Raw genomic sequence first — 27,866 nt, 5'->3', positions numbered from 1 at the left:
AGTGCGTATGTTCGAGTTCTGTGAGCGTTAATTCTGTTTCAACGCACGGTGTGTCGCAAGGACGTACTCCCTCTTTCGGCGGTAGACAGGCACTGTGACTGACCTTGCTGCCAACCTGCCGAACGACCTTGGCGAAAGGCGATGGCATACCAAGATCCCGTTACATCCATCCTCGTCATGTGCCGCCGTTATAAACTGCCTTTTGATGAGTCATGTACGCATACCCCAGAACACAACGTTTGCAGACATCTCTTCCGTGTGCATTTCGAACCCGCTCGAAGATAAACATAGCATTCAAATTTTCTAGTGTGCATGTATGACGTCTTCATTCATCGTTCTGTAAGAGACTTCATGGTCGCCCCTAAAAGCAGATAAAACAACATTATAAAGAGTCACGAACGATTAGTGAGGGATTCCTCCATTGGGTTGGGACATAACCAAACCTGTTCACTACTGTTGGGGTCGCGGGGGGCTTTTAGGACGTGATAGGATTGTTTACGAAATTCGTTCGTTCGTTCGCTTCGGGGCCACCCGTCGACGGGTGTTGTTGCATTGTGCGTGTGGACATTGTGGCGTACGTGCGGTTTGGCGGGCAGCGCCGAAGATTGTCAGCTCAGCGTAGCGATCTCACATACACACTGTCAGACGCGTGCCCTATCTTATGGTGGTGGTAGAGGCCATATCTTGCCCCTACCCCCCACACACAGAGGGAGTATCCAACATGATGGGGCACTCATGAAAGGGCTGTATGAAGTGAGTGGCCCTAGCCTTAGGACTAGGTCCCAACATTAGCACCGATGCTGTTCCACTCACCGGCCCATTTAGGGGTCTTTAAAACCGATTCAACCAGCATCCCAAAGGTGGAGGGGAAACTCACTCACAAGGGGTCTGTTTTCAATGAAGCAAAGGGAAGAAACGCGTACCTCTCTCTCTCTCTCTTTCTCTCTCGCTGGTATTCCATTCATCTTTGTGCATGTGGGCTGCGGGTATGGCTTCCTGCCGTACGTACACTTCCCAACAAAGCAGCAAAAACGGCCTCATCTCGTGCCCCATCACGCCTCTTCGCACCGGATCTATTTTCCCACACGGAGCGCGGGAATGTACGGAATTGAGGACAGCTACAACCACAGCTTTAAAAAGGGAGTGGAAGTGCCCGAGCGTGTACGGGCGCGAGCGCGCGCGCGACGATAATGTTTTGATTGTTGAATGAATGGTGGCCCTAACCATAACAGCAGCAGCATGGAATGTGCGGGCTGGCTATCCGGTTTGGTATCGGACAAAAAGTATGCGGTTTGCGGTTTTCTAAAACTGCTACCTCCACACCCGTCCGCAGGTGGCAATGGTTGTGCGTTTTTCCTTTTGGGAAAGCTGCAGCTGCCTTTTTATGGAAGAATTACTACTGAAAGCTCAAATGGCACCAAAGTAGTGATGGGTAAAGTTGGCAACAATCCGGAGTCGAATCCGATTCGACTCCGAATATTTCATAACCGACTCCAGTAGGTAGGTAGGACTATCGTTATTCGGAGCTGTCTGGAATTGTATGGAGCAATTTGGAGTCGAAATTGTCCGTGGTCGAGATCTTCCGGAGTCGTCGGGAATCGGAGTCGGAGCCATCCAGAGTCGTAGTAGAATTCAACGGGAATCTAGGTCGTCCGGAGTCGGATTCATTCGGATTCGGAGTCGGAGTCATCCGGATTCGGAGTAGGAGTCATCCAGAATCGGAGTGGGAATCTTCTCGAATCGGAGTCGTCCGGAGTTATCCGGAGTCGGAGTGGGAGTCATCAGGAGTCGAAATCGCTCCGGACGACTTGAACGAGTGGTGGGAGCTCGGAATCGGACCTACCAAATTCCGTGATTGGTATCAGTTCCGGAGCCGATGCAGACGCTGGAATCGATTCCGAATCCGGAGAAAATCCCGTAGCCAATCCCGTAGCCAATCCCGTAGCCAATTCCGAAGCCAATTCCGAAGCCAATTCCGAAGCCAATTCCGGAGCCAATTCCGGAGCCGATTCCGGAGTTGGCTCCGGAATAGATTTCAGCATTTTCAGATTCCACTTTCGATTGCGGAGTTGGCTCCGGAATAGATGCCAGAATTTCCAGATTCCAGAAGTTGGCCAATTCCGGAGCCAATTCTGGATTCGGGAGCCGATTCCATAATCGATTCCGTAATCGATTCCAGAAAACTTCTAAGCTAGCAGGAATCGATTCCGATGAAAACGTTATGTTTCCCATCACTAGTACGGAGTCGGTTTCATCTGGATTCGGAGTCAAAGTCGGAGTTGTCCACAGTCGAAGTCATCTGGAGTCGGATTCGGAACCTTCCTGAGTCGGAGTTGTCCGCAATTTTGATTCTTTGCGGCTATCAATATGTAGCATTATTTGATCTAAACGTCTATGGAGATGACGAAACCGACCATGATTTCGAAGCCGATGATTTTAGAGGCTCATCCCGATTCCAGAGCCGATTTCGATTCCGGAATCGAGTATGATTTCGGAGCCAATTCCGATTGGGGAACCGATTACGGTGACTGATTCAAGATCTACTATCCGACATCGTTTCCAGAAAACTTCGGAGCTAGCCGGAATTGATTCCGACGAAAACTTCATTTTTCCTATAACTAGTCCGGAGTCGGAGTCAAAGTTGGAGCCGTCCGAAGTCGGAGTCGAAGCCTTCCCGAGTCGGAGTCGTCCGAAATCGACGAAGTACGAAGTCGAGCAGTGTCGGAGAGCACATCACTACACCAAAGACATAACGTACATTGCACAAAACTGAAGAAAAACCTATCGATTAACATTGGAAATAAATTGAAATATGTGTCACACAACATCAAGCAAGTTCTGAAGCAGGTTTTCCAGTTGCATAGAATTAATAATGTGTGCATTCCTCCGATGTTCCAATGCAGTTCATTTGTATTCTATGCCGCCAGTTCCAGTTGCGCTGTGCTATCCGTTTGAACAGACATTCTTTTTCGAAATGTTTGCGTTGCACACATCTAGTTACACACATATTAACCCCTGCAAATGGACAAACACGGCGTGGTGCGATAAAACAAAGACACCTTTCGCGGAGCGAGCGAGGAAAATGGAGCAAACACACCGGCCACGGTCGGTCTTCAACCGCGGCTCCGGGTGCGAACGGAAGGTCAGGTAGAGTCTACTGTTCCCCCATCGGCACGATTGCAAGCCCAGCAGGAGTGTGGGAAGCAATATCGAACCACCCACCCGGGCTCCGAAGGAGGGTGCAATAATCACGCTGGAATTTGACCGCGGCGGGCGGCTGGCTTACACCTCCAGCAATCAAATCGCGAACAAATTGCAATTCTAGAGCGTACAAAAAGGAAACCAAATAGCAAAAGAGACGCACACTTGATTTCGTTTTTATTAGCAAATTGGTCAGCAAGACGTCGTGCCTGCTTCCGATCCTGCTGACACACTATCGTCCAGCATGCCAAGTCAAGCACGTTGCCATCCTGACCCGCAGGCACGAGATCGGTCGGTCGGTCGCTCGTCGTTGTGTAAACAGAATGATTTACCATTGAAGCAGGCGGACGCAGAGGTCGAGGAACGGGACGGTAAATATACAAATACAATTGCGCTAGCAATAGTTTCATCGCCCGGGTGACGCTTATTTACACCGACGGTGTTGCTTTGAAATTCGCAACCTTTAAAAATCATTTTTCCACTTCTTATTGGAATACGTGAAGCACGATAAATTATCTAATGTGAAGTGAAGACATCAAAATCAACAACATAATAACTATCGCGCGAAGGCGACGAGCTATTTCCACTTATGAAGGCATCGCCACTTGGCACATGCCGGTGCACGCACAGCACGATATAATCGCGATGACATGAGCGTTTTTCTTTGAGGACCTTTTTGCGTGTATGTATGTGTGTGGTGCGATGTGACGTAGCGGTGTGCCCTTTCCCCATTCCCAGGGCGCTAGCGCGGAAACAAACTGGGAAACGAGCGAATGAACCGAAAATTTTGCTGCGCAATTCCTTCACGTATGAGGGGTGTTCTGTGGCGCTTCTGCCACCGGGAGGGAGGACTGCACTACTGGGATACCACCGCGGGCAAACGACCGCCCAATGACCGAGGCAAAGAAGACGATGCGCTGCGTTTACAAATGCTGCCATTGTATGTTGTATTCAACAGCAATAACAACCCCGATGGAAGTGATCGTGACGGGCGCAATTTTCTACAAAATAAAGTAAAATAAAAACACGTTTAAAAGTGAACAGCATTTTAAAAATGGGTAGAAAGTTGACTACCTCCCCCGTGCTTGCCTGCCTGCTTGCTTGCGGGGATTATTTGCTGATCAGATCAGCGTTGTGTTCGTCTGTTTGTGCTCAAGATTACCGTTCCCTTTGCCTTGTCTCCTTATCTCGCCCATCGGCAGTCAAGTACGTCCTTACTGCTGCACCATGCCATTGCCGGAGCCAAACTACCTGTGTGTCAGCAACTTTTTACCACGCTTAATCCAGCCTGATAACGTGCTTGATAGTGTTGCTGAAGTGTGCATTTGTGTGCTTGAATGCACTTCTGCTAGTAGCTATTAAAAGTCCCAAAGTCCCTTAATAAACTCATCACGAATTATCGTTCGCGGAACGAGCAAGGGAGGGGTGGGCACTTGGTTGGCGTTCGTTGACGACTGGAGAGAAGCACATACACATACATCAAATCAATGCAAAAACCGGTTCGCACTGGAGTGTACCGGAGCGCAAAGGGAACACGGTGCTGGTGCGATACACCGGGAAAGGTAAAGGAATTGTATAAATAAACATTAGAACGCTGGGAACTGTTTGCCGTCCCTTTACCGGGATGGTAGCGGAGGCAGTAAGATCCCCTCTTACTATCACGATCGTGAAACTATGTAAGAAACTGTTTTGTTTGATCTGGTCCTACCATCCCATTCTCCTCACCCTATGGCTTGCTATACCACCGGTGCAAGTGCAAATGTCCCCCCATGCCCATGCGGTAAATAAGTTGCGCAATTCGAATTGTGCACTAAAAGAGGTGGACGGCCCATCAACAGCAGCAGCAGCAGCAGCAGGAAGTCGGTTCGATCCGGTTGCGGCTTTGCGCCGGTGGGTGAAGCGGTTTGAACAGGTCTCGCCCGGCAAAGGGGGGGGGCTCGATAGTGCCCAGTTCCTAGTCCCATGACAATTAGTCAAATGCAGACGATTGACAGCTAGCGTTGGGGGGACGATAATTTAGCCAGTTCGTGCTTAATGTCACCGGTGTTCCGGAAAGTGAAAAGCAAAACAACAATTAGCTTTAATTACCGTCCGATGAGCTGGCAGTGCAGATGCGGTTGGAATGTTGTGTGTTTGTGGAGAATCTTTTAGAGAATCTTCTAAGATTTTCTTTAAATAATTTAAATACAGTGGCTCACTAAATGTATGGTACATAGAAGTAGAATGTGTGTGTTAAGAAAACTTTGAACTTTGGTTAAATTGAATTTGTTGAAACTGCTTAGTTTAAAAAATATAAATAAAAGTTACGTTATCATTGCGTTTGTCAATGAAGCAAAAACTTACTTAAACAGTTAGATTATAATAGGATTTTAGATTATTTATTCCATTGCACTTCTTGTCTACAGGTTGGAGTTCATTGACAACTGACGGCCATTTATTAAATTTAAATAATTAATTAAATTTTTAAGCATTTTGGTCAAAATATGATAACTTTGGTATGAAAACTTTCCATTTTTAAGTAAAATCAAAATCAAATGCTATAGACATATTAAGAAATTATTAGAATTGTTTAAGATATTTGCAAAAAACTGCGAAAAAGTTGAGTGTATCATCAGTTTACTGTATATACTGTAGCTAATAAATATCTAAGATTGTACCAAATAAAATAACAAATCAATTACCTGCACTTCACACAATTTGACTTAAAGCTCGTTCAGGCTCTCATCATATGTAAAGAGATAGTTTACATAATATAGCAAACATGAACCTTTCCAGAACAGCTGTACGAACTAATCGTACAGCGCCATATCACCTTACTCTCTACAAAACTGCGCCATCACACTTTCTTTCAAGTGCTGATAGCAAACGATTCAAGATAAGGTGATGCAAGTAGTTACTGCTACTATCACTATGTGTCACTTCTCTAAGCGTTTAATGGGACGGGTTTAATCGCAGCCAACTTAATCCGCCCATCGAACCTGCTGAACCAGCGGAAAAGTGGATTCTCAACCTGCACGCTGCACAGTAGTAGTAGGTTGGGCCGGTTCGTTCTAGTTAATCCCTTGCCGCGATAGATTTGCAACATTGACACAAGTATCGATTACGATTCGTGTTCACTTGAAATTAAACGGCACCCCCGCTCTCGTCCATCCATTTTTTCCTCCCCTGAAGAGCTAATGCTCGGGCGAGGTAATCAATCGACCCGTCTGAATATGCATGCGATGGGCACGAGCGGCAGCGAATGCATATTTAGTCCGTTAATTATCCCTGTGCCAAGCAAAACACGTTCGCAACATGCAAAACCGAACCGGGTAAAAGTTTCCCCATTAACCTAAATTTTGGCGTGAAGAAAGTGGCCACTTCCGGCTAGCTATTGGTGTCACAGGACGAACGAACAGCGGAGGGGGGCGACAGTGGTTCTTCCGCTATCCACTGTCGATTTTGTGTGCTGTCCGGTGAGGTGCACGTAACATCGCGTCATCCAATAGAGGGCAGGACGTTTTGATCGAAATCGGGATGACGTGATGCGCGCTTGCGGCTATCTGGCGCGAGTCATGATTTATGATGCATTCGATTGCAAACCAATGCCATCAGCAGCGATGCATCATTTCGCGCGACAATAGGACAAGACGGACGTTGCTATGCGACAAGGGTCGCTTCCGCATCGGCAGATGTGATCATTGGAGGGTTGCTTCGATTTTAAATTTGTTTCCTTTTTCAAGAATAACATCTCTTCCTATTTTCCTAAAAACCTAAAAAGAAACACAAGTTTTCCCGCTAACATAAAACGTCATTCTCCGACGCTCACTTTCTCTCTTCCGCTCTCAATCTTATTGAACGAGATACTTTGCTCGTTCGAACCACTGCTGTGACGTTGCGGTGCATGCGATCTTTTTGCCCTTATCACGAGTGTGGCCTATTTCCACCCACGATTCCACTTGGTTTCTGCATCTTCGCGCTAAGAAACAAAGAAACAAAACCACCGACCCCGTACACTAACTTACCCAATCCGTCGACGTGGAGTTCGGGTTGCTTTCGGTGGCAATTTTCTCACCCAGCCGTGATTGCACAATGATCTGGGCGGCCTTCATCGCCAGCTGGCGAATGTACTTTTCCAGATTGCTCCGATCCTGGAGGCTTCCGCTCTGCGAAGCCATCGTTGCTGCTGCTGCTGGTGGCGTGTCCACTAGCTCTCTTTCTAATGTTTTGGTTTTGGGGTCTTACGTTCCTTCACTTCGTTTGCACACACTTTTCCACCCCGTTACGGTTACGTCGGTTGCAATGACGGGCGATTTTTTCTTCGCTATCACACACACGAAAAAAAAACAAAACAAACCTCCACAACACAACAACAACAACAGCACCTCACAAAGCAATGCACGGAACACGCGGGCTAGCTGGCAGGGCGGTACACCAACCCGTACACTTCCATCGGGACGTGGCGCTTGACCTCGAGCTGTACCGTAATGGTGCCGTTTGGGACGCGGAAAATAGTGAAAAACTGTGAAAAACGCACAATTTCTGCAGCGAGCTGATCGGGTTGCACATTGAAAACAACATTCCACTAGAGAAGAGAAGGAAAAAGGGAAAAGGGGGGAGAGCGTGCGGTTTGACAGCTGTCCAAATTTGACAGCAGTGGTTATTGCAGTTGGCACGAGATTACTGCAGTTCGTTTGAATTGTGCGACCGATGGTAGCGCCATCTATTGAACGATCCAAGACACAAACCGTTAAGGTGCACGGTACACGAATTCAAAAACGGACGCCGCGTGGAGATGCGTTTTCATAGAAAACGGTTTAAAACGCTTCACCTAAATGAAATTAAAAATTAATATTTTTAAAACCTTTGAAGAGAAAGAACCTTTTTTTCTAGTATTTATAACCAATATTTCCTCGAATTGTGTCTCCTTGGTTGGAATGCAATAAATAGTTCATGAAAATCCTATTGGTTTTTGGTAGTGTTTTGATATATGCTCCATTGAGTCACCGGTTCCAACCATCTCGGGAATTTTCTTTCGTCATTTTTCGTCACACATCGAAACGACCTTCCCCGCCAAGATGGCAAGACGGTTGCAAGTGCTGTGGAAAGATCGATGGGCACATCTCGTACAAATCAACGGCTGTAAATCTTTCTCCGCACCAACACTTTGGGCTGCCACCGGGGACCCGAGGTGGACCCAGGCGGTGCGTTCTTTTTGGCAAACGGACACGGTTCAGCTTTCATAAATATGCTAATCGTTTGCCGGGGCTTTTTTTTGCCGGGCGCGTTTGTTGGTGGGCTCGTTTTATGGAAAATTTACTACCCGGCCGGTCCGCCGCTGACTTAATAAAATTCGTCCAATATTTTATACCCGCGCGAGGCGCTGTTTAGTGGCGCACTAGTTGGCGCAGAAGAAACAAACGCACAAATTATTGCCCCGTGCATGAATCATGGCGGTGACAATTTTTTCGCGTGGGTGGCTGGCGGAACATGAGCGGTATTGGCGCTTTCGAGCCTACCGTGTCGCGCCGGTCACTTATCGAGGTTGGTGTAATTTTCGCATATTAGCGTAGCAGGTAGCTTCCGTGCTTTGCCTGGGGGGGTAGAGGCCATGGTATGCGAGGGATCGTGCGAAATGCAAGTAGTAAGTGCATGTTGCACTTTCTTTTTACGAGTCGAGTCTCTGGTCAGGCGTGGACATATGTACGTACCGTTTTTCCCACGATGCAAGTGGCACAAAGATTAGATTTAGTTTCCATGCAAAAGAATAAAATATAATTGAAATAACAAATCTTAGCTCCAACATCTAAATCAAACTCAACTGCGATAAATTTCGTACCATTTCCCACCCAAGCAAGCTTTCACGAGCTTTAGAACACACGTACATACAACCCTACCTTGTTCTGGAAACGGCTCATCCCTAAACACACCCAGCATGTGCGCTGAGCGCTGAGAAGTAACTTCAGCATGCGGTGTGTGTAATGTGATATCATTTCGGGAAAAAACTAGCATCCAGTTACGATCGGCGCCCGTGGTGTTCCCCATAAAGCGTGTACCCATCACGTCCCGGGGCGACATAATTTTCTATCTCCTCATAAAATATGCCTTTGATTCAATTTTGTCATCCCATTAGGCGCGCATGTTTACGAGCCACGCGGCTCTGCATTCTCAGAGCACTACTACCGCTAGGGCGGGGTGGGATGGAAGGTATCTTGATCTACCCTTTGCCGCTTTTAACGTGTGGTACCTTATGAATGGATCGTCTGCGCACGCTTTAAGCGGTTCATTTGTGCGCGATAATCTTGATGATCTGTTGCTGGTTCTGCTGAATGCCGCATCAAGAGCATATGTTTATGTGCGCATGGTGGATTAGGCTTGTAGAGACAGTTCTGAGGCGTTGTTTGGCGATGCTGAGCAGATGGTGAGTTGTCTTTGCATTAATATACTTGTTGGAGTTCGAATTAATACTGTGTTCTGTTTAGAAACCTTCTGTTCGATCAGACTTTCTTGATAATGAACTCTTTTGAGCTTTAAGCTTATGCTTGCATTCCAGAGCGCAAAGGGAGTTGAAATGTCCTTATGTACGCAAAGATTATTAAATTAAATTAAATTAAATTCAGTTCAAGTATATTCTATTTTTTTCCTACATCTAACTAATCCCCAACTTAACCAAACCTAATTCCCAATTCCTTAGAAAACCTCTAAGTAGATGCTGATAAGACGAAACAAAATGTAGGCTCGACAGTACGAAAAACAGAGTTTAAATTGAAATTAAGAAACTAATAAAAAAGGAGAATAAGATTAGAAATAATAACAGGAAAAGAAGAAAATGAAGAAGTGAGGATGAGGAGGAAGAGTTTCAGGAAGAGGACTATAATCAGGGATGGGGAGGATCTGTGCTACTATTAAAAGCGCGAACACACTGGAGCAGAGGCTCGTTGGAACCAAATGTAGTACGACGAGGAACAACGTTTAGAGCGCTACGCGACCTTAAATTTTATCCGCAAGAGGAGTCCGATCTACGGAAGGAGAGTGGGAGCATCGATATGACCATCGAGTATGTGTCTGATGAATTCGGCACGCGCTTGCGAGCGTTTCACTTCTAAGGATTCTAGACCTAACAAATTACAGCGAGTTTCGTAGCTGGGAATAGCAGTATTGGGACCAGTCATCCGTCGAAAAACGAACCTTGTGAATCACTTTTGGACTTATTGATTGTATTTGTGTCCAGGTTGATGATGGCTGTATCCATAGAATGTTTAAAGACTGAGAAGCATTTCGTCTTGCAGTAAAACCTTGTGAACTAGAAAACTATGTGTACAATTCTGAGATAGCTTGCTAGAATATCTGGGATATGTCTAGCACTGCATACCGACAGGAATCACTACGCAAACTAAGCATCTGCTTCAGACTCCGAAAATAAGATCCTAAGAAATCCTACTCCTGCTCGTAAGCAAATTGCAATCATGATGTCATGATGCTGGAAATACAGGACTTGGCAGCTCTTAAGACCCTTCTAAGAACAATTATAGAGCTGAAAAGTACCGTATTGGACACCTTTCTATACTCTTATCGAAATAATATGTTAATCTAGACATATTCCCAACAAAATATTTGCCACTCTTTAACTCCCTTTTGCATCTGTGATCATCTTTAGTCATCTTTAGTTTCAAAAATCATCATTTAGAGGTTTTAAATAAATAATATTTAGCCAAGAGTCGTGATTTTTTTTTCTGTGAGTTGAATTCGAATAGAACAAGTATTGAGTTTCGGATGTTTCCTTCGTTCTTTTTACAATCGTCACAAATTAATTACACACAACTCTATGCAGAGCCTAATATCGGCTAATCATTTTGTGATACATTGTGGGTTTTTCGCTGGCAGACATAAGAAGTAGGAGTATTGAGTTACGAGCGAGTCATAACAAGTCTTCATGAAGAGTTGAATTCAGACAATCTCGATTATATCTACATCTCTGTAATATTGCTCTTTGCCTTCAAACGATCGTCTAGCACCAGAGCAACAAACTGAAAACTTTCCGATTATCTGAAAAATCCTGAATCATTGAGTGTACTCAAAGTCCTATATTTTGGAAATCGTGAACTGTACTCTGATCTAACACTCTGTCTCTTATATGAACTCTGCTCTGATGTGTTATATCTTGTTGTAATAATAATAATTACTGTTATAATACTACTTATTAAACAAGATTATGATGTAGGGCATCTATACATCACTTAAAAGATAAAAGATAATTGAGGCGTTTTCATTTGTTTAATTAAAATATAATGTTCAAAACAACAATTTAATCTTTTGAATAATCTGTTTAATGTTATTTAACACAGTTGAAGACCCCCTCTTCCTTTTTGCAACAAATTATTTCGCTTGAAGCGATATACCCGCTCACAGACTAGCGTTAAGCAATTGATGGATGGGCCATGATAAACACATTTGTTAAAAAATCTCAACGACCTATCATAAATCTTTTTCCAAAGCTCGTAAATGTGTCCGAAAAAGGCATAATATTTTATAAAATAAATCAGATGATGTACCACTAGCACCTTCAACTGCAAACAAATAATAATAATGGTAATTATTTCACACTTTCCTTCCCAAATACCACACACCAAGATCAAGATCGAACACCAACCAGTGCCCAATCGAGAGAGTACTCGATCTCGAGCCCAAATTATATTAGACTAATCGTTCGAGTGCCTAATCCATGCTACTTGTACTTGTGCGGGGTGGCATCTTGGTACAAACGACGTTTCAGCACATGGCGGCAAGGGGAGAGACTTAAGTTTTCGGCGCATTAGACACCAAACCTCCGCCCCGGCGAACGCATCTCGCCCACGATTTCCCGAGCGACTCCGACGAGCGAGAAAGATCACATTCGATCGAACCCTTCCACCCAAAACCCCCACCCACCTCTTGGGACCACAGATAAACGCACGCACATACACACACACGCACTGCTTTGCGCTCTCCCTCACCCGCGGTGAATGTCATTTCGGCCAGATTCGTGCCGCCGCGGAGGGCTGATCTTGTCATCCGCCGCAGCCACCCAGAGGCAGAGGGTGACTACAAACGACGACGGCGACGACCAAGACGACACTATATACAAATGTTCCGCTCGGTCACCGTTTCCCGGTCAGTCATCGTCAGTGCGTGATCGTGATCGGTTGATCGGTTCTGTTCTGGCTCGCTTGGTACTTCCGCAAGCGGTCGTGATACTGTGCGTTCGTGCGTGAGTGTGTTCGAAGGAAAGAAAATCACTTTGACGGATAATGTGCGATTATGCTTAGAGATGCTAGTGGGGTAGCGGTCATCCGTCAGCATCATCTGGTGGATTAATTCCGGCAAAACGGAACAGGCGATTGTGCGAATAGTTGAAAAAGAAAAAAAAAACATCCGCCCCAGTTGATGGAATTTGCAGACATACTAGTTGCGAAAATAAAACGCGCCCAGCAAAGCTAATTAACATTCCGCAAAAGCTTACTGCTCCACCCGAACGGATTGCAGCTGTCAGTGAGTAATCTTAGCAATTGCTGAGTGATTTAAGCTAAAATAGGCTACAGTAGCTCAATTTTAATTTTAATTCTTATTGGACAGTGTAGACTAGCAGGATTGTCTTCTTACAGGAAATTGTGTTAGCCATTCGATCTAGTGCTCCATAGTTTTGATCTAGCCCCGGTAGTGCGTGCATTAAATCGTGTGTGTGTGTCGTCTGCCCGTGTTCCCTTCCGTGTTTTGTGCGTGTGCTTCTCGTTAAAGTGTTTTCCGTGTCCGTGTACCTTTTGCGGTCGCTCCGTGGTTCATGTTTATGGAGCAGTGAAAATTCCTAAAGCCCCGTCCGCAACCAAAAATCAATGATGGCTTCCAGGCAGCGAAGGAGTCGTCTGCCGCGCTGGACCGTAGCGATGGTTGCCATGGCGGCAGCAATGGCAATGGCCGGTAAGTGCAATTGATTGTGGCTCAGCTAACATAAACCGCGCGAGGATAGAAACGTTTGTAGCAGTGAAAATTGACCATTAGTACACCATCATCGTCATCATCATCATCATCATCACCATCGCGGTGCTTCTGAGTGGGCCAGCATACCACACAAGTCTCGTACCCATGTTCGTCTGGCGCGTGTGAAAGTGCAGCGGTGCAAACTGTTAGCTGAAATGGAAAGGGAGTTTCTCTTCACATTCGTTCCCGGTTTTTTCCCCTCTTTTTTCCAACGTTTGTCGGGAAAATCGGACAGCTGTGGTTCGAAGCGCAGCCTCGAATTTGTGTTGCAGCGTGCTCTTCAGTTTCATGCGCTCGTAAATTCTTTCCGCTCGAGAACGAGCGCGATCGTAGCGTAATTATCGCGTCCGCGCCAGAGTTCGACCGAGGTGAGCCGGTAGCACCACCGGGGGAACCTAATAAAGGGACGGGGGGTGAGGTTGAGTTCAATTTCTTACGCGAGTAATCGAATTCGCCGATGGGTTTAGTGAGTAAGTGTTTTTCCCGTCTTTTTTTCCACAACTGATTGACATTTATGGGCCGATCAATGGGGTTTTTTTGTGTGCTTCTTGTGCATTTCTATCGTAAAATGAAAATTGTCAATCCTTTGCACGAAGAGAACCGCCCGATACACACATTAGCTCAGTAATTACTTGACGCGTCGCTATACAAGCATTCCTTGCTTGATGGCTACCCACTCGTAAATGCACTCGATTGCCTAGAGATCTGCTTGCACTCAATACCTTGAGGCTCTGCTCTTGGTGCCACCTGTCGGCAATTATTGTTATTAGGCTAAAAATAGTCCCAATTGTTACCCAATCAGTTCAGTTGTGGGTGACTGGTTGGGTGCAGTAAATGATTTGAATGCGAGACAGTAAAAAGAAAGCAACCAATCAATCCGTTGTGTGAGCCAATGTGTACTTCTCCTAACACTTTGGGAGAATTTGAATAAAATGGACAATATGTTTTACGATTACGTTTGTCGATTTTATTACATGAAAAAAGGATTAAAAATAGAATGGATTCTTCGATATGCCCGACATTATATTTAAATACATAGGAAGGTTGCAAAGTCATCGGAACGAGAGATTATGATACAATTTTAAATCGAATTTACAGCGGTTTGTTAACAAAAGTTGATGATGCACTTAAATTGTCCTTTCTAAACAAATTTTTAGCCTGTTATTATGTTATACTTACCATATTGATACAATTCTATTCTTTTTGCTTTTGCACTTGAAAAGTGTCCTAAGTTTCTATTATAAGTTTTATGCTACATTTATCGACTAAAACGAAGACATCTCATGGATCATTATGACAATATAATGTATGCCGTGTTTCCACCCCTAAAGGAGTACGGCGACGGAGGGCACGGCATGGTACATATCGGCAAATAGAGGCTAGCAAATCAAGAGCGTCAATGGAGGAAGCAAGTAACCTGCCAATGAAACAAGCTTGACTCACATGACGTCGTTGGCTTAGTGATTGCAAATTAAACAATTGTAATCGCAATTGTAGACGAATACGACAAAATGCAACCCTGGTGAAGTGTCTTTCAACATTTTCTGATCTAGAGCATCCCTCAATACTAGAAGGACCCCATACAATACTAGCATATTCCAAAATTAGACGAATTAGACTACAGTAAAGAGTTCTTGAACAGGAACGGTATCTAAATTCAGATGAAACTCTGAGTATGAATCCCAGAATTTTATTTGCGTTAGTTATTACTTCCTCCAACTGTTGCTTGAAGTTTAACTGGCAATCAAGTGTAACCCCAAGGTCACGAATAGACGTAACATGAAGCAGAGATACATTGAGAAGCTTATAATCAAAAGAATGTGGAGAACGAGAGTAAGAACAAGAAATAACGATATATATTTTTTTCAATAAAATTCCATTATCTCAATGACTTAAGTCATTACTGTGAATAAACTCAATTGATCAAACACTGTTGAATCCAGTGTGGAAATATGACGTAGTTTTCCTTCCTACACTGCTTCAATTCCTTTCCTGCAAATCCGCAGTACAGTATTTTCCAGACTTACGTCATACATATATTTTAAAGATATCAATATAACTAATCAAACTAATCTGCCTTATCTTATCCTAGTTTTCCAAAACAGCACGAAAATGAGCATCAGTATAAGTATGGCATAATTTGGCATAATCAGTAAGACGGCATAACATGGCTGTTACCTACTGTACTTCCATTTAATTTATGTTTCTAAAGAGAAACATTGCATGAGAATTACATTTAATGACTCATCATTAATACGTTTTGCAACAAGATTCTGAAAGCATCGTGTACATGAATTAAATATTAATTCCTTACTTTACTTTAGTTGTGAATTAGAAATAATTTTTTCTTTCAACTCCAAAACATGCTAATAAAATATTTCAATCTTCATTTTTTTTGTAAATTTGTTAGAAATCTACAGTAATACTTGTATTAGTTAAACATAATGGGTTCCAAAGTTAAAGGGAATGGGTTCCAAACCGTAAAGAACCGTGTATTTATTCAACGAAACAGCACAAAACAATGGTCAAACCCTTTGAAAACAATGGAAAACAAAACAGTGCCGCTAAAAGTGGAAAACATTCGCTAGGAATGTGTCAGCTTGTATCCTCTTTTGCCGTACGATAAACCTTCCTGTGCAAGTGTTTGCTGCTCTGTTCCACGTTACAACTTTGTTGAAATATCATTCGATTCGCTGGAATCGGACCCCACCAAACATAATACTCACAATTCGATCACAACATGTGTAACGTTCGGTTCGGTGAGTTTTTTTTGTGTGTGTTAGTTTTCATTTTCCACATCATTGGCTCCATCGAGCGAAGACGGAAGTAGCAACACTTTCGCAAGGAAAGTGTGTAATATCGCCATATTCTCCACAGGCAGGTTCAACTTTGCACCACGCCGACCACGCCGATAGCTTTCACATGCAGTAACAATAATGGTTAATTTTCTAAAATACCATTTGCTACTATGTTTGCTTCCCAGGAGTGTTGTGCTTCTCTTCGTTGGCCAACATAACTAGGGCGAAGGTCGTACGAGGGTTTTTTGAGAGTGAAGCAAAACTTGTTGGTACAAGTGTACGTGTCCAGCGTGCGATGGTCAACCAATCGGCCAATCGGGGGCTTCCTGTTTTTCCTCCTTCTTCGCCAAAGGTTTAACCTTAAAAGGTTCCGGTTCAGCACAGGGAAAGGTTCATGATGATACACGTTCAAGTTTCTGTTTTTTTAATGGCCACCAGCCGCACAAGTCCCACGAGCCCAATCGATGAGGGGCGCACGAAGCAGAAAAAAAGGAGACCCGAAGAAAAGGAAATACCCATTTAAACCATTTTTCCCGGAAAAATCACAAAACCAACTCCTTTCTGTCCGTGCCACCGATACGCCGATACGCCGTTTGTACTCGTTGCTTTTCGCTATTTCTGTGCCTCTGCCACTCGCCGCTGATCGTCGGATAGCGAAGAAAACCCATTTTTCATAGCAGGAATTACCAACGAACGATGACAGTTCCCGGTATGTTTGAGGGACTTTTCTTTTTTTGGTTCAATTGTATCTATCCTTTGTAAGCTGCTGTTCGCTGGAAAGTGGTCAAAGCAAGGCAGGTCCCCTTTCGGTATAAGCTTGCGACAGGAATTCGATATATTATTAGCAGTGCTTTTGCCACTGCTTCCACGAACGTTCGATGGCGGGCCGGGCTACTTTCCAATGGTCATATTTTTCTCCAGCCTGCAGGTCAACCGTACGCTTTTCCACGGCCTCAGAAGTGCTGCGTGATACTTTGAGCCGACCTTTTTTTTGGCGTGGTGAGTGGTGCCGGGTTATCGTTGTTAATACATGTGTGTGTATGTGGAGCAGGATACTTATCGGCCGGTTTGAGGGGCCGTGTGTGAAGTATGGAAACATATTTCGGTTGTCCACTTGCTTTACTTTTTGCGGCACAGATCACCACCGTCAGCCAAGTGGTTGGACGGGGCATATATTTCTTTCCTCCAATTCCCCGCGTTGCACGGTTGCACCTTCCTTGAAGGCACTGAACCAGAAAATGTTGTGCCAATATTTGTTCCGCGTCCGGAGCAATGTGATTTACACGGAGGGAATTGTGAATTAAAATGAATAAATATTGCAATGTTTGCCTGCTGTTTGTCCATCGACCGGGATGTGTAGATGTGCAGCGTTTTGGAAGGATCAAGTCGGGCCTTGTAAACAGTAGCCCACAATGAACTTGAGCAAATTGGCAGTTAGAGGGCAGTGTGCACAGCCAAAAAAAAGGACTAACCGTCCTTGTTTGCGTTTATACACCGTCTTGGGTTTGCTCGCTCGAGCTGTGCTTAATCGCAAATGATGAAGATACATGATGGAACATTAAACTGTGTTCATTGCAGCCACTGGGCAGGTAAGCGGCGACCGTTTCGACAAATCTTAATTCTTCCTCGCTCAGGTGGTGTCCGTCTGGAGGGACTTGTTTTTTGTTTTTTTTTTCTGCTGGTTGCATTCCTCTCCAGAGGCAAGATGCAAACGGACGCGTATTCCATTAAAGTTGAAGTTTTATCTCTCGCCGTAATTTATGTGCGCCGGGGCCACTTTTTTGCCCAGCGGCACCTGATCCGCTTGGCGCCCGTTGGTGAGTGGTGGTCTGAAGATGTCTTGGTAGAGGTTTTTTTTTTCTTCTTTCGTTGATTACGCTTTCCCTTTTTCCACTGAGTTTACTTTTCCCATATTTGTCCTGTTTTTCTCCCCCCCACCCGCCTTAGTCGGGCTCCTTAATGTCCAAAGGGCATTTCAGGGGTTTTACTACCAATTGAGAATGGAAATTGGGATTAAAAAGCTTAAAAAAATCGCTCCAAGCCAACGGGGGTGTGTGCGTGTGTACCTTTGTGTTGTACAAGCGCAAGAGGGTATAGAAATCTGTGTGGAAATGGTGCTGCGATGTTCCATCACACCGGTTTGATGGAGATTTATTTGGGGTGAGCGTTTGTGTCCGTTTGTATATTAACATTATCGGCCTGCGTGTTGTAGTTTTGCTTTCGTTAATCATGGTAATTTTTCAACGCAGCCAAAGCCAAACAATGAGGATAATTTGTAAATACGGCTTAGTATGGGAATTTTGTGCCATTTTTTGTTGTGGCTAGTAATGGCGGTAGATTTTTGTGTTAGTGATTTTTTATGCGTTACAGAGTATGAGCATTAATGAGGGAGATTCAGGAGATGATGATAGATAAGGTACAATGTGTGTAGTAATGATAAGCAATTAAGTGCTTTCGCTTAATCATGAGCAATTTTCTTTGACGATTGAGACAGCACTAACGTTTGGCAATTTTAACGTGAGGAGATTGAATAATTTTCTCAATATTTGACCAGGGCACTAGAACGAGGAAGTTGGTTTAGTCTGTATCGCTCTGTAATATATATCTGTTTTTATTGAGTTGGTAGGTTTTTTTGTGTGGCGTTGCAGATGCTAATCATAGGTAGGTTAAGTATCAATTCTATTATAATAGAATAGCCGTCCTCTTTTTTACTAGTCTTGGTCTTGATCTATCTTTAGCCTATCAGTGGCGGATTTGGGGTATCGGAGGTCTTAAGCGGTAAAAGAAGTTGAGGCCTCCTGTTGGTGTCGAGGGGGATATTGCATTTGGCTTTGTTTCAAACTCACCGTAATGGTTTGGTGGCGAGGAGGGGGGAGGGTTGATCTGGATTGATGTGGATGAACTTTATGGGTTGATCCTTCGACTACCCATAAAGTTTATTTATTTATTTATTAATTTATAATTTAATTTATTTATTAAGGTATTCAACACCTAGTCCCCACCCACCAGCACACAAGACAAGTAAACAACGACGTAAGACTTAAGACATAACTACATAATCTGAATTGTCGAAAGATAAAACCTAGCATCTTGTATGCCTCGTTAACAGTGTTGTCAACGTGTAAATTGAAATTTAAACTAGATTACAGTGTAACACCTAGATCACAATCTTCCTGATGACGAACTAACACGCTGCCTAATAACGAATAATTATACTTGATCGTTTTTCAAGTCTAGGAAACGAAATAATAAAAAAAATTATCTACATCATTTTTAGACACCAAGTATGACTCTCTTCGCCCATGAGGCCCCTATTGGACACAGAAGTTCTCGATGAGACCACTGTACACACTGTTGTATGTGCTGGAATTACCATCCACGGGGCCCCTAAATTGACGGGGCCCCGCGGCCGTACAGTCCTTCTGGTCTGGCTTCTGGTTACTATCTTATTATAAGCTACAATTCTTGTTCCATTTCTCGAAGTTGTGGTAATCGTTGGCTCCATTCCCATGAACGTTTTTTCACCCTATTTTCTGGGAATACTATGATAACACTTATTTCTATAGAAGTAACAATGTGTCTCATATTGCTGCACTCTCGTATATCTTTGTAGTTCTAATGGCGATTTTGAAAAGACAGATTTTTAAGCAAATTTTATTATTCTAGATTCAGCAATCGCACATTGATAAAAAAAATCAGAAACTTTTCTTTTTTTTTTTCTTTTGGCTCAACAACCGCTGTCGGTCAAAAGCCTGCCTGTACCACTTACTTGTGGACTTGTGGACAGTGACTTATAGATTACTCCCCATAGCAGGATAGTCAATCCTACGTATGGCGGCACGGTCCATTTGGGGTTTGAACCTATGGCGGGCATGTTTTTTAGTCGTACGAGTTGACGACTGTACCACGAGACCGGCTTAAAAACTTCAGAAACTACTTAAATTTAAAGCAACATTTGTAGGAAATGGTTGTGAAACTCAAAAAAGAAGAAAAGAAGATATTGATAGGGTTCTAGGATAGGTGACAGTTCTTAGAATTCCGCAAGAGGGAGCCACTATTTCCATCTCATCTGCTTAGTAGATCTTGCAGCTACAAAAGCACGTTTTCTAGCAAATGTAAAGTTTGAAAAACGAACCAAATTGTGTCAAAATGCCTGCAGATCCTCGGATGAATAGCAACGCTAAAATGTATCTTTTTCCATTTCCAACTCTCATACTGCACGCTTAAAACGACTAAACTAACCTGACACAGTAAATTAATAGTGTTACTTTAAGCTTCATTAGTACACAACAAAAATGTAGCACACTGAGCGTCGGCAACGTTTCAGGTACTCTCTTAGTGCTTTACTTCCTCTTGAAAGCTTTACACGCTGACAAGAAGAGATTTATTCACCTTAGAGCTTCGCGGAAAGGCGTACCGTGTGCGCCAGGAAGTTACAGTTACTTTACCTGCTTAAAATAATTGCAAAAAAACTGTACATTATAGCTCACCCATAGAGCGAGAGGCTTACAACGAGCGGCTAATGCAGAGAAGCTTTGTTTAGTGGAAAATGCAAAGCAAGAAACAAAACCACTCACAGCAAGCAAGGAAAATGTAGTGCGAAATGCAAAGGGTGCAGTCGGGTTCATAACATCCACTAGAAGCAATGGTTCATGCTCTCCCACAAACCAAAGCCACACCGGAAGGCCTTTGCTTCCGGAAACAAAAACGGAGAATAGAAACTTATAACGAAATACATACACCACGCCTACACATAAATACGGCGGTCCTGCTGGTCACCGGTTGGGCCGGATATCCGGACAAGGAAAAATGCGGAACCTCTGTTCCGCATCCGAAGCCCCCCTTACAGGAGAGCATATTTCTTTGCCTATACAGCCGGCCATTCGTATTGTGTAACGGACCGACTCATTACGATGCGTTTATGGTCGTTGCTGTCGAGTGCAGTGGCAAGGCACGGTTTTGCCATTGCTACTGCTTTCCCACCATGTGGCAATTAAATGTGGTTTTAATTTACATATAATAAATAGGGGTTTATCCGTTGAAAAATGAGTTTCCTTCGCGGATTTGTTTTGTCGGTACCACTTTTGCTGCCTGTTTGGTTGATGGTTTGGGCGGGAGAGTATGCAGGACATATGCAAAAGGCAAAGCAGGAAGCGAAATTCAAAAAGGAAGCAACCTCGCCGGTGCAGCACAACATACCGGGCCCGGGCAAATGATGCATGCACTTGTCATGCAAAACAACAGACACGGTTGGCATGGCGCGCTGTGCAGTAACCGCTGATGAATCGGTCGGTTGGTCGGTGGGTCGAGCATTTCCGGGAAAAGAGGAAAACCTCCCCATGGACAAGGATGTACCATCTTGTCATGCCGGGAATGGCTTTCCAGGGGCTCACCGGGCGCCGTTTATTCGTCGGCATCAGCCAGCTTAAACGGTCATCATCCCTGCCGGTTGTTTCGTTGCACAAAACGGTTCCTGTTTGGAGCACACACAAACAAAAAAAAGGAAAAACCTACAAACTAAAGGAAGTAAAACAAAACAACAATCCGGAAGATGCATCCTTAGTTGATTTCCCCATTTACGTGATCCTTTCCGCCTGCCTTTTTTCCCACTCTCACCGGGGCTGTGCGGTCTATTGTTCGCCACATTTTCACCTCACTCGTACGTTCTCGGAATTCTTCATGTTCAGTTTTGAGTGACGAGACGAGTGAGGGAGAAAGAGAGAGAGTAATTCTTTGCATCACGTTCACGGCGGGACAGCGACCGGACAGGGGGTAGTAATTAAATACGCTTTCCACTCTATGAAGGCTTATGACTTATTAATGTTCACCCTAACCACCGCCGAATTCCTCGCTCCAACCATTGTGGTTTGCTTCTTCTTTTTTGCGCCAGCACAGGATACGGAGAAGCTTTTCAACCAGAGTGAGGGGAGCTTTTTTGTGTGGAAAAGTAAAAAAAAAATAAAGCAAAAAATACGACTTTTTTGCATGTAAAGCCGAAGTATTTTGGACCCGAGCGGGGCGTTTCGTAATGGGTTTGAGATCTGTTTTATTTTTCAGTAAGCTTTAGTGTGTAAAGAAATAAAAAAGAAACACATTTTTTCCAAATAAAAAACGCCACTTGTACAATCAGCTTGAGCTAAAATTCTGTTGCTGTGCAGGAGTTCATACTGCGAGGGATATCTCTGCCGGCAAGCAAGATCCATAGCAACGCGCAGCAGTGTGCCCGCGTTCTAGTGTATTTAGCTGGAATGCTCTTGATGAACAAAAAACCTTCAAAAAGCAGATCTCTTTTGTTGCACTTCTCCTCGGCACTCACGTTTAGTGCGGGAGGAGGGCAGCGATTTTAAAAAACAAAGTGAAGCTTTGCCCCGCGGATGAGCGTTTGCTTTCATTTGGAATGAAAAATCCGTCTTCTTTTTTTTGTTGCGGAAGTGAACCACATCCAATGCAGCAGCATCCCATTTCGAGGTGGAAGCGAAGTAGCTTGACATAAGTGCAGTCGAATGATGGAAAATTGCTAGATTATGCAGAGCTGCCGGGGAGGTGAACTTTCCGAGGAAAAGAGGAAAGCGACAGGAACAGGTCGCGTCGCTGTCCGGATGTCACAAAAATCATAAATGTTCGCCAGGTCGTGTTTCGTGTTGTGGCTTTTCTTTGCTCCCGCGTTCTACTAGAGAAGGAGGAGAGGCCACAGGATCAGGTTGGGTGAAAAATTAATAATTCGTACAGTGTATTCGGCCGGTCTCTTTGTCGCGCAGTTTTGCATTTTACGAAGTCGCGCGGTACATTGCGCGGAAAAAAGGAAAATAATGGACCGAAAAGAGAAAAAAAAAACCTATAAAAGGAAGGATGACATCAGATTCGGTTGGACAAACATCATGATAATGAAATTTTCACACACCATTTTCATTGCTGTCAGTGTCGTTTACGAATTAAAATAAAAAAAAATTCCCGCTCTGCAGGTTATTGAAAGGACAATGCACAGAGCAAACTTGGTTCCCCTAACTGTAGCGTAGGGTGTGTGCCATAGCGAACGAGCGCGAGAAAGTGGACTGCGGAGTGGATTGTTATGGCGTCATTTAGTAAATGGGGACACTACACTAAAGCGTAATGGCTATTGGGCCTTTTAAACGGTTAGCGTGTTTATTGGATGATTTTGGGTTTGGAAATTAATATTAAACTGTTAAAGAGATTGAGTTTTTAATTTTACAGAGCGATTTTTTTTATTTATTGCGTAAAACTAAAGGGTTCACAAATTCAAGACTGATGTATATCCAACGCTGTTATTTTAATTATTTTTGACAAAATTGCTAAAAATTTATGTTGACACTAAAATTCCGAGGCTATTCATTATGACTCATTAATCGAAACATTGACAGTCAACGAACTAGTCATCATTCGTAACCAGTGATGTTCCGTGGGATATATACCTTTTTACCCGATATTTATTTTTTAGGTTTTTACCGGGTTTTTATCTTTTTCGTTTTTACCCGTGTAATTATTTTTGATTTAATGGAATTTTTAATATTTTTTTCACTGATATAAGAAATATTTTTGTAAAGTTTATATAAACCAGACTTTTCCAAATTCTTATATGCACTTTAGGCAAATACATGGTCCACGCAATACATGGTCTCTTTATCTAAATATTTAATGAATGTTATTCTATTGCGAACGAGAATATGATTCAACAACTATTTTTTAACTCGCTGCACCAACGGGCTGGAGACGCTTATGCACATTTGCACTTACTGAATCCGTACGATGTTGGGTCGCTTACGGATGGCTCCGATCCGGTAGGTTTGAGTTGAACCGCGCATCACTAATACAAGTGTTTAAGCGCTTTCTGTTAGGAGTTATAGCACTGATGTTTTCTATGTTCTTCATTTAAGATATGTTCTACTGAAACCACTAAACTTCGTGCATAATGCTTGTCAAAATGTCTGCCCTCACATCAAATTTCCATTGAAAACCGTTCCATCGTATCCATATCATAGATACCAATTACATCCAATATGCAATACTCTCATTCGGTGTTGCGCGATTGAAAAAATCCAATTTACCTGGGAAACTGCCGTATTCGTCACCCTTAGTTTTTTTCCCGAATTTGAAAATACCCACTTTGGTACATCCCTGTTCGTAATACAGTTTGTTTTCCATTTACAAAGATTTGTCAGAGATATGCGGTTTTTGATAATTTGACATTGTATGGACCAAAATGATCCAAGTTAACCTGTAAATTGTAAAGTACAAATAAAGCTGTACAAATTGAATGATTGGATGATGATCATACACAAGCACAACCAAAATACTCTTGGAGTGTCTCAGCAAGTTATATCCTTTTTAACAAAAGCAATGAACAATGATCCGTAAGGTGGAGAATTGGGTCTTAAACGAACAGAAGCCAAAAGACGACGAACACCGTTTGTTCATCTGTGAACATCTGTAAAATGACCAAGCAACTCTGAAGATATTTAAAATAAGAGTTTAAGTTATTGAGGTAGAGATCTTCCGACCATTTGATTGTGAGACAATTTGAGCAAAAGATAAACTTCCCTATTTAGTGTAGCGATTCTTACCATTTTTATTTGGCACAATCAATAACCGTTGTAGGAATTCTACTTCTTTGGCACAACAACTGTTATCTAGGCCAAGGCCTGGCTGTACCATTAAAGGACTAGGCTTTCAGTGATTCATCGATTACCCATATCATGATAGTCAGTCCTATGGGGCCACGGTCCGTTCGGGGCTTGAACCCATGACGATGTTGTTAAGACGTACGAGTTGACGTCTGTACCACCAGACCAGCGCATAAGCTGTAGGACTAAGTCTCCTTAAATCACTGGTCTTAGTTTTCAATAACTCATTGCAGAATTGTCTTACGTATAGCAGACTAGGTATGTTTGGGGCTTGAGCCGTAGCACATGGACTGCTAATAACATGACTGGACGCAAATATCCAATTAGTAAAATTAACTGTAGCATAATTTGCTGCACAAATAAACATAAATGAATACGCAATTGAGCAGAATTGTTTGTCTTACGTTCGTATTGCCATACCATGTTGTTGCAGTTGCCTCCCAAATCAACCAAAACATCAATAACCAAAGTATCAATATCTCAAAGTCATGTCGATCACAATAGCAGCAAACTCGACCCGAAAGCAAACGATTAATGCTTCCCCTTACCCCTGCGGCTCTTCTCCTTCACGCACCTCTTCCCTTCCAATGCCACTCAAACCAACGGCAAAACAATACACCAATCGATTAGAAAACGGTGACGCGGTGCAACTTACGGCAGTAGCTACATAAACAATCGAAGAAAGAAACAAATCACGAACCCGAGCGAACACGGACGGGTAAGATGATCTTCGCCTTGGGCACGCCGAAAATCTCTCCCAGCAGGTTCCCCACACCAACCCACTACACCCACCCATCCCGAACAAAATAAGACGCACAAGTCACGATTTTGATTTCAGCCCAAAAGGTGCTACAAATGGACCGTCCGTCTGTCACACAAGTGTGAGCATTTGTTTTGCCTTTGCCGTTTTCCGTGCGTCGCTCGCTCGCTTCTACTCTGCACGTTGTCTGGGGCGCTGCAGTTTGTGCGCGTGTAGGTGTAGGTGGGCGCCGGCTATGGATGCTGCTCCCGGTGCCGCAACACGCACAGCATGAAATTATGCTGCGTCGGGGCGGTGGAATGTTTTCCTTCCCGGTGGGAGGGTGTTTCTTTTCCCCCCAGTGTCTCCCGGTGCGTGCCGCATTAATGCGCGTAGACGGTGCGGGCGGTATGGTGCGCTTCAATAAAACTGTGCCTTGCGGCCGGTCAGCTTTGTGGAGTGGGTCAGGGTGCAGGTGAGATGTAGGAGAAGGAGAAAAGGGCCAAAATGTGTAACGTTTTTTTGTTGCTTTGTTGCTTGGAGCGAGTGGCGTGTGTTTGGAATGATATGTCCATTTTGGACCAACGATGGCACCAGCATTCTCATCCCAGTGTGTGGTGTTTGAAATGGAAGCCAGCTATTGCTATTGCTGCTGCACTCGGGCCGAGTGCAATCGAGCTGGGAGGGGGGTTTGCAAGGGGGAGCAAACTCGACCGTGATGCACACAGCACGAGGCGCCGGAATATGAAATGAGTTTTTACGGATCCGTATGATGCTTTAAGCATTTTATATCTGTCTATGTGTGAATGTGTGAATGTGTATTTGTCTCTTATTTTCGATGTTTGGTAAAAAAGAAGAATGAAAAAAGAACAACTTTCTGTTAATCAACCTTCTACTTTTGATTTTGTTTCTTTAATTTCATTGCATTTTTGCAGTAAGTGATAAGTTAATGAAAAAAGTGTTTTTAAATAGCACGACAAATCATCGCTCAGTTTTATCAAAATCATAGTCTAGAAGTCAACATATTTAAATGAAAAAGAAAAAAAAAATCTTATTTTATTAGCTCAATAGTAAATTGAAGAAGCAGAAAATGCACTGAAAAGAGATATGTCTTTTTAATGTTTTGAAGAACCTTGAATTGATTTATAGTCTTACTCTTGCATGAAGGGCTTTCGACGGTTTGATTAATGCTACATCTACAGATGGTATTTCTATTGTTTATCTGTTAGTCTTCTCCTACATTTATGATTTACCAGCATATCTTTAACTATTTTTTTTTTATTTTAAAGAACGTTCAAAATGTTGACTGTCTTTTGCTTTGTAATCGAATGTGGCGTAAAATTGTTTTGTTTTGTTTTTTCTGTTCAACTACAGTGCAACTCTTCATAACGAGTGCCCCTTATTACGAGTTTTTCGTATAACGAGCTAATCTAAATGCTCTACAAATACCCCTCTTAACGAGCGAAATCTCGCATAACGAGCTATTTCATTTTTGTTCCCGATAAGAAATCGTGATCATTTCGAGAGTTTCAATACCAAGAATCGTTAAATAGCAAGATCTTTCCAAAAGAGGCAGATATAAGTGTGGAGGAAAAGGTTAAGGGAGGTGACACATTAACACTCACTTCCAGCCCAAAAATTCAAGAAGTCATACAAAAATTGAAAAGAGCCGGGGTGGGCCGTTGACGCGTCCACTCCACATCCCGATAACTCTTTTCAGATCATTTAGCGGAGCTGAGAGTTTATTTGCGCTTATGTATCGACAAGTGGAGTAAGTGAGGTTCTCTGAGATATTGATATTGGAGCCTTTCTTCGGTTTCAGCCATGGAAGTGGGCAGAACGCGGATTTTAGTGTGTAGTGTACCTCCCTAAGAAGCGTGTGTTTGACAAGTGTGAGGTGTGTTCTTGCATACATTCTTGATCTACTTGCTCATGAAGGTGAGAATTTCGATACTAAGAATTGATCAATGGATTACTGTTGCCACTTTGAGGTGTTTCGTATGGTTGTTATGCTTATAAACCTCGTGTACCTGCAATTTTTTTGAACCTGGAAACAATTTTTTCAATTTTCATGCCAGTTGTATGAAAAAGAGCCTCCCGCATTATGAGTTTTTCGCATAACGAATGAGTCATTGGAACGGATTAAACTAGTTATGAGGGGTTCCACTGTACTTTGTAAAATTTAAAACTTTCGATGTATTTATCATAATGAAAAGCACGGGGGCGGTCCCGTGGTATAGATGTCAACTCGTACGACATAAAAAACACGGCTATCGTGTGGGTTCAAGCCTAGGAACCTCCCCCCGTCGCAGGAAATGACTTGTCCAGCTGCGTGGTTCTGGAATAATGTCTCGAAAGTCTGGAATTTAATTATGAATAATGCAATTCCTCATTTTTGCTATTTATCATTACGATATTAGTGCCTTTTCTTTGGGTGATTACGGTTGTAAAGTAATCATTTCTTATAAATAAACCTAAGTCACTAAAAATTCTCTA

At 43.3% G+C, this 27,866-nt stretch overlaps 2 protein-coding genes and 1 long non-coding RNA gene across 3 annotated transcripts in view; 1 reads left to right on the top strand and 2 right to left on the bottom strand.

Moving 5' to 3' along the window:
* Positions 1–7,784, bottom strand: part of LOC1276385 (autophagy-related protein 13 homolog) — a 38,069-nt gene extending 30,285 nt beyond the window's left edge. Inside the window, exon 1 of the mRNA XM_315727.5 lies at positions 7,206–7,784. Coding sequence (XP_315727.5) covers positions 7,206–7,358 — 153 coding nt within the window. The 5' untranslated portion in view covers positions 7,359–7,784. The remainder of the gene's footprint in view (positions 1–7,205) is intronic.
* On the bottom strand, positions 3,362–5,373 carry LOC133391994 (uncharacterized). The gene is made up of 2 exons (XR_009765412.1): positions 4,276–5,373; positions 3,362–4,202 (listed from the first exon to the last, which is right to left on the bottom strand). It is a non-coding gene; the product is annotated as an uncharacterized LOC133391994 (long non-coding RNA).
* A 4,532-nt stretch (positions 7,785–12,316) lies between the features above and the next one.
* LOC1276384 (fibrillin-2) overlaps positions 12,317–27,866 on the top strand; it is a 116,485-nt gene continuing 100,935 nt past the window's right edge. The window contains exon 1 of the mRNA XM_061645169.1: positions 12,317–13,134. Coding sequence (XP_061501153.1) covers positions 13,050–13,134 — 85 coding nt within the window. The 5' untranslated portion in view covers positions 12,317–13,049. The remainder of the gene's footprint in view (positions 13,135–27,866) is intronic.

Source organism: Anopheles gambiae, chromosome 2 (genome assembly GCF_943734735.2).
Source record: "Anopheles gambiae chromosome 2, idAnoGambNW_F1_1, whole genome shotgun sequence".
In the NCBI taxonomy this organism is placed as follows: Eukaryota; Metazoa; Arthropoda; class Insecta; order Diptera; family Culicidae; genus Anopheles; species Anopheles gambiae.
Note: the sequence above shows the minus strand (reverse complement) of the source record. Positions and strands in the feature narration are given on the sequence as shown.